General features: G+C 39.1%; 1 protein-coding gene across 1 annotated transcript; it reads right to left on the bottom strand.

Annotated features, from left to right (window-relative positions):
- Window positions 1-6: 6 nt before the first annotated feature.
- rnaseka (ribonuclease, RNase K a) lies at window positions 7-3,871 on the bottom strand. The gene is made up of 4 exons (XM_067579048.1): window positions 3,723-3,871; window positions 1,843-1,925; window positions 1,483-1,609; window positions 7-944 (listed from the first exon to the last, which is right to left on the bottom strand). The coding sequence occupies exons 1-4, from the start codon at window positions 3,798-3,800 to the stop codon at window positions 927-929; spliced, it is 306 nt and encodes a 101-aa protein (XP_067435149.1). The 5' UTR covers window positions 3,801-3,871; the 3' UTR covers window positions 7-926.
- Window positions 3,872-12,262: the final 8,391 nt, after the last annotated feature.

The following is a 12,262-nucleotide window of genomic DNA, read 5'->3' as shown; positions in this document are numbered from 1 at the left end:
AAAAAGTTCAAGTGCACTTGTTGGTACTTTATTTATTAGCAAAAATGTTTTGTCTATAATTAATTAGACAATGTTTCATTTATAACTCAGTGTAACCTGAATGTCCACCTGAAGCAGTTTGGTTGTGTCCACTGATAACAGCTGGACACATGGAGTGAAGTACATGTGTTGGAATCAGTACACAAGGTCAACCATCACAGGAGCCAGGCATTAGCTTGACATGTCCACCACAGCACCTTTCACTGGACTGTAAATGTAACTGAACCCTGAAACATACTTTTCTATGGAAATGCTGTAGAAATAGAATATTTATCCACAAAAAAGTCATTTTTTCAATCTTAAGAAAAGCAGAGCATGCAAAAGAGCAGCACCTGAACTGAGTGTAAGACACTCCACTAGAATGACTGATCTGCTTCAGCAGCTGCAGCACAGCTGGATCACATCTGGTGGACATTAGACAAAAGTGGACAAACTGTACAGAAACGGACGGACAGAAATTAGCTGAAAGAAATGAATAACTTGATTTAATGACTAACATTCCAAACCCAGTTGGATACTGGCAATAATCAGAATACATTCTCTTGTACATTAGGTCTGGGAAACACAAAGACAAAATAAATTACAACTTGAAATGTTTAACAAGAATAATCATTTAGACTCTGGAGAACAATGCAACAGATGAGTTTGAGTGGATATAAATTCCAATAATTTAAGCACTTATGATCAGAGGTAGAAAAATGTTATATTACATGAAGGTGCAGAACATCCATCTGCTGTCACACAGCATCCAGACTCTTCCCTGTGGCTTCTGATTAACAATTTAAAACCCCAGGGCAGGTCAATGATCAAGGAACAGGTGATTGTTCGGACGCAGCCACCACTGCTGTCAGAGTACTGCTGTCAGCTCCTCAGTCCAGCAGGTGGCACTAGTGCACCAGGTACTCCTAAAGAACAAGTCAGTAACAGGAGTGCACATTACACGCTGAGGCAAAAAACATTCTTAATTGGTTACATTTAATATTATACTGATTGTAAGAAAAATACATAGAATTGTATCATGAATGCACTACACTTATTCTGCTCTGAACTGCTGCTCATACTGTATCAGATTTAATGTTCAAAATGACACATTTTTAGCCTCATTACTGGTAATCATTTAAAAAAAGACCAACAAAAAACAAGTATGTTGTTTGCTCTGTCCAAAACATTCATATTGTGTGTGTAATAATCACTGAATCTTATGGAGGAAGCAAGTGGAGCTTTACAATCATTCGTTTTAGATTTCACTGAAACTACTTTTGTAGTAGAAATAGTATCTTAATGGAGAGATATCACTACAGCTAAGATGTAGTCAGGTTCCATCCTCTTTTTCGCCTCTGATTCACTGTCATCTGACCTATTAAGCACAGATCCCAAAAGAGGAAAATAATTTGGCCTAAAAACAGCATGTACACTCAAAAAAGTCAAAAGGAATGAACTCACTCTCTGCTTGTTGAGCCTCATTTGGCAGCAGGAGAAGGCTGCAAACAGGACGTAGATACCAGCTGCTATGAAGCAGTTGTACCCCACTTTGTTGTAGAGCTCATAGATCCTCTGCGGAGGGTTCTTACTGAGGGCACACACACAACATCATTACAGTCTGCACAACTTCAAGTACACATCAGACACAGGCTGCTAGAGATGTCATTGAGACCCACAAAAGAACTCTTTTGCAGGTCATTGAGAGTCACAGGAGAACTGAATACCACCAACTGCATCTATACAGAAAGTCTGGCCTCATCACAGCTACAGTACAGTGTTTAGGCAGAGAGCTGGAATGAAGTGTGACAGTAGAAGCCTTACTCTTCATGGATGTCTTCATCTGTCACAGGCACATCTTCAATCAGAACTGCTGAATGTGTTGTGAAGAAGATCCCTAGCATGGCCTGAGAGGCAGGAGGGAGACTTGTTACTGAAGGGCACCTCTATATAAAGTAAACAACAGATCCTAGACTAAGATTAGTAATTCAATTCAATTAAATTCAGAGTTTTGTGTGATTTTTTATAAACACATGTGAGGCTATATATCTGTATGGCAATTAGCTGATTAATTGATTATTCTATCTACAGAAAATTAATCAGCATCTATTTTGTTAAATGAATAACAGCTTTAGTCATTTTTTAAAGCAAAAATGCAAACAACTTTGCTGGTTGCAGCTTCTTGAATGTGAGCATGTGAACCTTCTCTGTGTCATACATGATACTAAAACTGATTGTCTTGTGTGTATTTTGGACTGTTGATCAGACAAAACAAGATATTTGAGGACATCACCATGAGCTATGAGAAATGATAACAGGAATTTTTTCATTATTTTCACATTTTATTGACAAAGCGATCAATCGAGAAAATATCAGCAGATTCACTGATAATGAAAATAACCATCAGTTGCAGCCCTATATATCTATATAAACTTATATAAACAAAATTTCTTGTTTTTTTAAAAAATGAAAAAAAAAAACTACAGTTATGCATAAGTTATCATTTATCACAATTAAGTTTACTAATTCTTTGGTCAACATAAAAAAACAAAAGTACTTTAAAGAAAAAAGTTAATTTTTTGGTGAGCAGCTGGAAGCCTTTCGTGACGTCACAGGTGTTTTTTTTTTACGTCATTGTTTCAAAATGTACATTCTCCTGCTAGTTCCCCTTTTCTGGGTTTCTCTCGTATTTTCACCCCCTCTCCAGCTGTGCCCCCGTTTTGTTGTTTCTCCCGGGAGAAACAAACAAAACGGGGGAATTTGCATGTCCCTCTTTATGAACTTTATTATGAATAACCGTCATACACACAGATCCACAAGTTTTGTATGTTTGTCTGACCTTACCCAACTTGCCAGATCATCTGTGAAACACACTCTACACACATACAATCCACGCACGACATACAATTTCAACATATCTGTCACCACAACCCGATTTAAGTGGCGTGTGCACAGCTGCTCTCTGTTCAGGTGGTCTTTCCTTCTGTCCTCTGTCCTCCTCCCTCTGCTGCTGATGTGAATCACTGCTGCAGGTACTGCTAGTAAAGAGGAGGGCTGGTTTGTCTCAGCCAGCAGCTAAGTTTACATGAAAAAATTGCCAAATTTTAAGATGCGTAGTGTACTCAGATAAACATTTAGGCTACATACAGACAGCTTTCGTTTTATTAGCTTGGCGATGGATGGGACACTGCGGGCAAAGCAGTTGAAAATATCGCTTTTTTCATGTTTATACTTGTTGAACAGGTGGTTTGATAAAGTATTTATTGTCTTTTTACTAACGACGGTTTTGTTGCACCTACAGTAACGAGCGTAGTTGTCAACTGGAGTAGATTTCAAAGAGCTCAATGACCTCTCAAAATTCAAAACAGTCCTAAGAAGGAGACAGGTATATATATATATGCGCGACAGGATGCAGCATACCCCCATACCAGCAGGTATGCTGCTAGTATTCGGCTAAAATGAATGCATTCTGATTGAGCAACAATAACATTTTTGCTCCAACTGTTTTAGAGAGGCGTTTACTGAACTTTATGGAAGTTGTGGTTTATGCTGCTGTTAAATCAGGTTAAACTCATCACAGGGGAACTGTCTGTCTTCTCTGGACATGGTTTCAGAGCCTTTTTGAACTTGAATATAACTTGAATATTGACAGAAATCATATAGCCGAGAATACAGAAGAAAAGGCAGCAAAAAGTCAAACTCACCAACATGATGACCCCCCACGTGCTCAATACAATCCCACACGCGGCGAGTTTCGGTCCACAAATCAAGACGCGCATCATTAATATTAGTTGTATTAGAAAGGAAAGAGAAGCTGACTTGTTGGTCAAACTTGTGTCACTTGTTCAGTCAGATGACTCTGACTGCACACCGGAAGTTTCCGTGACGTCGAAAGGGTTACTTTTAGTTTTGAAGTTTAATTTAAAAGTTGGGGGTTTTAATTATCGACAGAAAGAACAAATATCTACTCAAGTATGCTGTTGAATTTAAATATATGGAACTATATACATTTAATTTGATAATTTAATTTGAATGAAAGGTAAATAAATACATCAGAATTTCTATTTCTATGTAATTTATAACTGGCAATTATCGGCGTAACACAAAAACAGCGCATGGCATGATACAAAATATTTAAAATTAATTGTCTGATACAAAATCATGTGACCTAGTCTAAGGTCACGTGACTTTCCTCTCAACGGTCGTGCCGCGGGTACTACTACGCTGCGTTTAGGTACTGTCGGAAATACAATCCTTAAAGGACAGGTTCATTATTTTTCAATTGTCAGGTGTCCATATCATGGATGTGTAATAAGAGCTGGACAGGGCTCAGCTTTGCAGACAATTTTTCCCTGTAGCCACTGGCAGTATTGCAACGAAAAATCCCCCAGCACTGCGCATATTCAGTGGGCCGCACTATGTGGAAGCTAACCCCGAAGCTAGAAACTTTTTTTGGCGTATTTGCCAGCCAAGCAATTCTTATAGGACTGAATGGGCACCATTTTTTGTCCAGTATCCAGCTCTTATAATACGTCCATGGTCCATATGAACAGTGAAAGGTTTTCTTCGCTTTAATCATTCCTCCTGTCCATACTGGCTTTTAAAAGATCCCTTTCAAATTTGCTTTCAATGTAAGTGATGGGGGACAAAATCCACAGTGTGTCCACACAGTCATTTTGTGCAAAAATGCATTTAAAAGTTGATATGAAGCTTCAGCAGTCTGAGTTAGTCATATGAAGTGGATATATGTCACATTTACAGTCTTTTTAGCATCAAATTCCCTCTTTCTGTTTCCTCAGACAGTGTTTCCCTGTTTAGCAAAGGTGGAAGTATAGTGACAAAAAGAGGGACATTAAAAAGACTGTTAATAATGGTGTAATGTAATATTATTTGCTGTGAGTGTTATTTTCAGTCAGGCAGTCAGATGACCACCATGGGGGCCTATGTGGGGTACTGGAATTTTTTTTGTTTGATGGTTTGTTTTTTGTGGGGTACTGGAGTTGGGTAGCATTAGGCTACCCAGGCGATAAGCTGTGTCTGTGGGGATTGTGTAGTCTGCTTATTATAAGCAACTTTGGGTTTGTTTTTCTATAAAGTCGCTTACAAATATTGGTCAAAGGTTGCGGTTTTTTGGGCATGTTTCCAAAGCTTAGTTACTTATTTGGGATTGCTCCCTGTATGTCTGCCTGCTGCCTGCTGTCACAACCACACTTGTAAATGGATTGCACTTATATAGTGCCTTTCTAGTCTTTCGACCACTCAAAGTGCTTTTGCACTACAAGCCTCATTCACTCATTCACAAACACATTCATACACTGACGGCAGGGGCTGCCATGCAAGGTGCCAACCTGCTCATCAGTAGGATGAGCACCCATCTTCCGATTAGTGGACGACCCGCTCTACCTCCTGAGCCACAGCTGCTTGTAATGTTATTAGCAGACATTTTAGATTAAACTATCAGGGATAAAAGTTAGTACAGTGTGTATGTGTATGTTACAGAGGAACAAAGCTGATGACTAGACAAGGAGGACAAGGACAAGACAAGTTTTTTTTCCATACATTAATTGAGGTGGCCAGTCAAAGGCCCAATATGTGTATTTTTTATGCTTGTTTAAAAGGCCAACAAGATATCTTTGTTTTGCCTTCACTGATATCACTGATTGGCCAATTATCATTATATGCAACTTCTTAACTTTCATTTTCATTGATTCAATAATTTATTCATTCCTCATTTTTTGTTGGCCAGTTGGTTTTATTCAACTTCTTTAGAGTTAAAAAGAAAAACATGTAAAATTACAAGTAACAGTATTTTTGAAATGGTTTCTTGTGAAATGCAAAATAAATTCATACATAGAAATTGATCAAGTTGCCTCTCTCTCTCACATTGTGGTAGGTAAGGTCACTTGTTTTGGGTTCTTTTTTTCTATTTGGAGAGCCAAGTCGATTCTTTCGGGAGACCACAGCCTTGAGGATACAGTATATCTTTATACTTTCTGTTGTTGTTGCACTGCTATGGGCTGGGAGGAACAGCATTTTGTTTTTTTGTGTATGCAAATATGCAAGAAAATGACAATAAACTAAATCTTTAATCTTGAACAGTTAACACACCCCATGGCCTGTCTACCAGGCTACTCTATGGGCTGTCATACCAAGGCATTTTTCAGCACACCAGGGATAACCCATTACAAGGATTTCCCCAGGTAGTTGTGAGAGTAGTATCCTGGTGACCAGAACCTAGGGGTGGTAATGGGCAGACTCTCAGCTGCAGGACTTCATCTGAGGAGAGATAAATGTGTATTTATGGTACCAGAAGTGGCGCACCTGGGTTACTGAATTAACCACAAGGGGATTCATCCAGTTGCTGACAAGGTTAAGGCAATTGTAAATGCCCCACAGACAACCAACCAGACACAGTTGAAGTCTTTCGTGGGCATGGTTAATTACTACCACAGATTCTTGACCAGTGTTTCCACTGTGCTGGAGCCACTACATGTGCTCTTGCAGAAGGAAGTCCCATGGAGATGGGGAAAACATCAGAACCAGGCATTTAAGGCCACCAAAAAGTGTCTCCAGTCAGAGCAATTGTTTATGCAGTTTGATGACACAGAGCCTCTCTACTTGTCCTGTTATTAATCACCTCACAGCGTTGGAGTGGTTTTATCCCACTGGTTTCCAGATGGCACCAACAGACCAATTGGATACAGGTCACAATCACTGTCATTAGCAGAACAGGGTTATTCCCAGCTCGATAAAGAGGCGCTGGCTGTTATTTTCGGCCTTAGGAAACTCTTCTGGTATCTGTTTGGAAAACACTGCACCATTGTGACAGACCACAAACCGCTACTGGGCCTCTTGTCCAGTATCTTGAAGAGTGACAACACAGGATGGCAAGCTGGTGAGACGGCATCAGGATCAGAGTCGTCCATGTCATGACCAGAAACTGACTGAATCCAGCCTTCAAGATAAGAGATTCCTGGTGGACTCAGCATCACAAGAAACACCAAATCCTGAACCAGAGAATCAGGCACAAGAGGCAGTCATGCTGGTGCCCCCAGAGAGGGGTCCTGAAATGGCGCCACGTTATCCAGTGCGAGTTAGGAAGGCACCCACTTAGACTCAAGGACTATGTTATTGTAGGGGGAGAATAGTCCCCTTGGGTGCCTTGAGGTGGGGAAGTCTACCCCATAACTTGTAGTGTAGATTTGAGTTCAATGTCACATACGTGCTGATGTGTTGCTGAAGTTCTGTGGTAAGGATATTGTCTCATTTCTGGATGTCAACTGTGTTGCTGATAGCATTTTGGCTCCTCTCAACTCAACAGTTCTCTCTCAACAGTTAATTTTGATATATTCTTCATTACTGTGGATAATTACCCGCTGTACATTTAAACTTACACTAGCTCTGCTCAAGCACTCTTAACTCTCTCCTTCTTTTAGTGACTTTCTCGCTAACCCCTCAGTCGCTAGTTACTTTAGCTCAGCAGTAAGCTTAGCAGCTAACTTAGCTTAGCAGTTAGCGATGGCCTCTCTCTCTCCCTCTCTCTTGCTCGGTGTGTCATATGTTTAGCTATTCCTCTGCCTCCTGTAGTGATAATGGTACATGTAATAAATGTTTTTTATTTGCAGTGTTGGAGGCGGGGCTCAGTGAATTGGAAACGCAGCTCTGCACCGTGGAAAATTAATCATTAGCTACTTTAGTTAGCCAGCCCCCAGTAGCCGGAGTGAACCAACCCAGCAGCCAGGAAGCTGGGTTACTGTCGAAAGGAAGCATAGCCCTAAGCAGAAGGCCATGGTTCACCACCAACTCTTAAACATTAGATCTATCATATTGATTTATTTTGTCTTATCGAAACCTGGTTCTGTCATGAAGAATATGTTAGCCCAAATTAATCCACTCCCCCCAGTCATATTAATATTCACTTTACTCGAAACATGGGCCGTCTTTCACGCCCAACCTGGAAAACTTTAGAGCCAGTTCTATTTGCTATAGTGTGCCGCCCTTCTGGCCTGTACTCTAAATTTTTATCTGAATTCTCTGAGTTTTTATCAAACTTCGTCCTTAGTACAGATGAAGTGATTATAGTGGGTGACTTTAATATTCCTGTGGATGTTGATAATGATAGCCAGGGACACAAAACATTATTAGACTCAATTGGCTTCTCTCAGAGTGTAAATAAACCCACTCACTGTTTTAACCACACCCTCGACCTTGTTCTGACATATGGCATTGAAATTGAACATTTAATACTTTTTTAAGACTTTCCACAAAATCCTATTTTATCAGCCCATTGCTTAATAACTTTTGAATTTCTATTACTGGATTAAACGCCATTAGACAAAAATATCTTCACTATTTGATAGTGCTGTAGCTAAATTTAAGGAAGCGATTCCATCAGCATTGATTTCAAAGCCATGTCTCAATACAACAGAGGACTCTTATGCTAACTTTAGCCCCTCCCAAATTGATCATCTTGTTGATAGTACCGCAGGCTCACTGTGAATGACACTCGACACCATTGCCCCTTTAAAAATTATCGCCCCTTTCCGCAAATTAAAGCAAGCATCACAAAAAGCTGAAAGGATATGGCGTTTCACCAAATTGGAAGAACCTTGCTTAGTCTGACAAGATAGTCTTAAAACATATAAGAAGGCCCTCTGTAATGCCAGAGCTGCCTATTACTCATCATTAACAGAGGAGAATAAAAACAGCCCTAGGTTCCTTTTTAGCACTTTGGCCAGGCTGACAAAGAGTCATAACTCTATTGATCCATGTGTTCCTATAGCTCTCAGTAGTAACGACTTCATGAGCCATTTTAATGATAAAATTCTAACTATTAGTGACAAAATTCATCACCTCCTGCCCTTAACAGGCACTGATTTATCCACAATAAACAGGAACCTTAGAAACAGCTATAAAATCCTGATATATATTTAGACAGTTTTTCTCCAATTGACCTTCTTGATTGAACTTCACTGCTTTCTTCATCTAAACAGCCTTACCCTTCTTTACTAGATATGACCAATCTGTCTTTATAAATGTACCACAGTCCTTTAAAGTAACTGTAATTAAATCTCTTCTCAAAAAGCCTACTCTTGATTTAGCCAACTGTAGACCTATATCTAACCTTCCCTTTCTCTCTAAGAGCGAAAGAGAGAAAGCAGTCGCAAATCAGTTGAGTGACTTTCTACATAACCCACAGTTTATTTGAGGATTTTCAGTCAGGATTTAGAGTGCATCATAGCACTGAGACAGCACCAGTGAAAGTTATAGACAACCTCCTAATTGCATTGGACAAATGATCTCTCTCTGTGATTGTCTTGTTAGATCTTAGTGCTGCATTTGACACCACTGACCATCACATCCTATTACAGAGACTGGAACATTTAATTGGCATTAAAGGAACTGCTTTAAGCTGGTTTACGTTCTGTTTATCAGATTGATTTCAGTATGTACATGTTAACAAAGAATCCTCCACGCACACAAAAGTTGGACACAGAGTTCCACAAGGTTCTATACTTGGACCAATACTATTCACATTATATATATGCTTCCTTTACATAATATTATTGGGAAATACTCTATAAACTGATGGTTAGGTAAAACTGACAAAACTGAAGATATTGTGCTTGGCCTTAAACACCTTAGAAACACATTATCTAATGATATAGCTACTCTAGATGGCATTACCCTGGCCTCCAGCACCACCGTAAGGAATGTGGGAGTTATCTTTGATTAGGATATGTCCTTCAACTCCCACATAAAACAAATCTCAAGGACTGCCTTTTTGCACCTACGTAACATTTAAAAAATCAGGCACATCCTGTCTCAAAAAGATGCAGGAAAACTAGTCCCCACATTTGTTCCTTCTAGGCTGGATAATCGCAATTCTTTATTATCAGGCTGCCCTAACAAGTCTCTAAAGACTCTCCAGCTGGTCCAGCTGCATGTGTACTGACAAAAACTAGAAAAAGAGATCATATTTCTCCTATTTTAGCTTCTCTGCATTGACTCCCTGTAAATTTAAAATTTAAAATTTAATTTAAAATCCTTCTCCTCACCTACAAAGCCTTTAATGGTCAGGCACCATCATATCTTAAAGAGCTCATAGCACCCTATTACCCCACTAGAACACTGCGCTCCCAGAATGCAGGCTTACTTGTGGTTCCTAGTGTCTCCAAAAGTGGAATTGGAAGCAGAGCCTTCAGCTATCAGGCTCCTCTCCTGTGGAACCATCTCCCAGTTTGTGTCCAGGGGGGCAGACACCCTCTCTATGTTTAAGAGTGGGCTTAAAACTTTCCTTTTTGATAAAGCGTATAGTTAGGGTTGTCCTCTCTCTCTCTCTCATTTGTATGCATTCATGTACCATTAATGCATGTTACTAACTTGACATCTTCCCTGTAATTTTGTGCTTTCTTGTCTCGCAGGAGACCTTCAGCTGTGGACCAATGGATTTCCAGTGTGACACCCACTGCTGCTGCTTTTATTATTAGTCAGATTTCAATTATCTCCTCTTCTCTCTTTCCCTCTCAATCCAATTGGTCAGGGCAGATGGCCGCCCACCTAGAGCCTGGTTCTGCTTGAGGCTGTCGCCAAGTGCTTGCTCATGGGGGAACGTTGGGTCTCTGTAAATTAAAGAGCACAGTCAAGACCTGCTCTATGTGAAAAGTGCCCTGAGATAGCTTCTGTTGTGATTTGATGCTATATAAATTAAACTGACTTGACTTCACATAAATGAAAAAAACAAAACAAAAAACAGAAAGGACTTTTTGTGGACTATGGGGGGAGTGAATGTTGTAATGTGAATAATCTTGGATGTGAATGTTATTTTCTTTATTTTTTTCAGTCAGGCAGTCAGTTGACTACCATGGGGGGGTTTGTGGGGTCCTGGAGCTAAATGAACATCCTGGACTATGAATCATTTTTGGAAGCCTGACATTCAGTAATGTTGAAAGATATCTACTTGATTTGACTCATTTGGATGGCTGGAGCTTCATATTAGCTACAAATAAACTTTCAAATATGATTTTGCACAGAAGGAGGACTGTGGATTTTGTCCCCCATCACTTATATTGTAAATGCATTATGAAGGAATCTTCTAATGGTCAGTATGAACAGGAGGAATACTTGTGGCAAGAAAAACATATTTCAATGTTCATTTGGGCTCCTGACTGTTGTTTTAAGACAGACTTGAAACTTTGTGAACACGTCTTTTAAGCCCTTATACATGGCAAGATGGTAATAACACAGTAGCTGCATTCTAATTGAACAATGACTTAAAAATACCAAAATCTGACTTGAATCTGGCCATCCACCTACATGTTCATTCGTTTTTTTTGTATTTATTTATTTTATTTATTTACACTCTTCTTTATTAGCTTTGTTTATTTTTAAAAAAAAATCAAGGGCCACCACAGGATGTGGCTCTCATTGTGTCTTCTGGACATGGCTTCTCCTCTTCCCAAACAGACTTCAAAATGGTGCATTCAGGTCCTCCTCATGTTCTAAAGTCATATTTTTCCATATTTATAACATAACCAGGACGTTTCAACAGCTGACAAAGTGGTAAGTGCCAGTTGTCTACAAGATGTGAGATTTCACTTGAGCACATGGTGGACATTAGTTATCAACTTAATGTCAATACCCCCATATAACTTTTTAGTAGTGAACAACATGACCATGAATTTATGTTATCAGCCTACACCTTGCACTGGCTTTTTCACTGATCCACTTAATGTGGTGTTTTTACCAGTGAGTGATGATAACTTGCAGTAAACTTCTTGTATATACTGGTATGTTGTGATATTTCCTGAGTTCAGTAGACGACAATATATATATTTTTACATATATATTTCAACCAGCGTGAACCAATATTTTAAAAGTCCTTCATTAGAATTTTATTTATTTTCATTAGAAGTTGTTTGTCTTTTGTTTTTTTTCTTCTCTTTTTTGCTTGCTCCCACTATTATCATCACGGATACTATTGTGAGAGAGCATCACATGGTTTACATATTAGCAGTGGTGGACACTAACTAAATACTCAGTACCCAAGTACTGTACTTAAGTAATTTTTTCAATTTTATGCTACTTTACTACTCCATTTCTTCTTTCTGCTTATACATTAATGCATCAGTAAAAATAATAAAATGATAGGCTAAAATATATAACTCTGACCAAGTATATTTTCTTGCATTATGAGTACTTTTATTTTTGATACTCTCAGGCTACATTTTTACCAATAATAAAC

The sequence above is a fragment of the Thunnus thynnus genome, chromosome 22 (genome assembly GCF_963924715.1).
Source record: "Thunnus thynnus chromosome 22, fThuThy2.1, whole genome shotgun sequence".
NCBI lineage: Eukaryota > Metazoa > Chordata > Actinopteri > Scombriformes > Scombridae > Thunnus > Thunnus thynnus.
The sequence above is the reverse complement of the archived record's forward strand: the minus strand, read 5'-3'. Positions and strand labels throughout refer to the sequence as shown.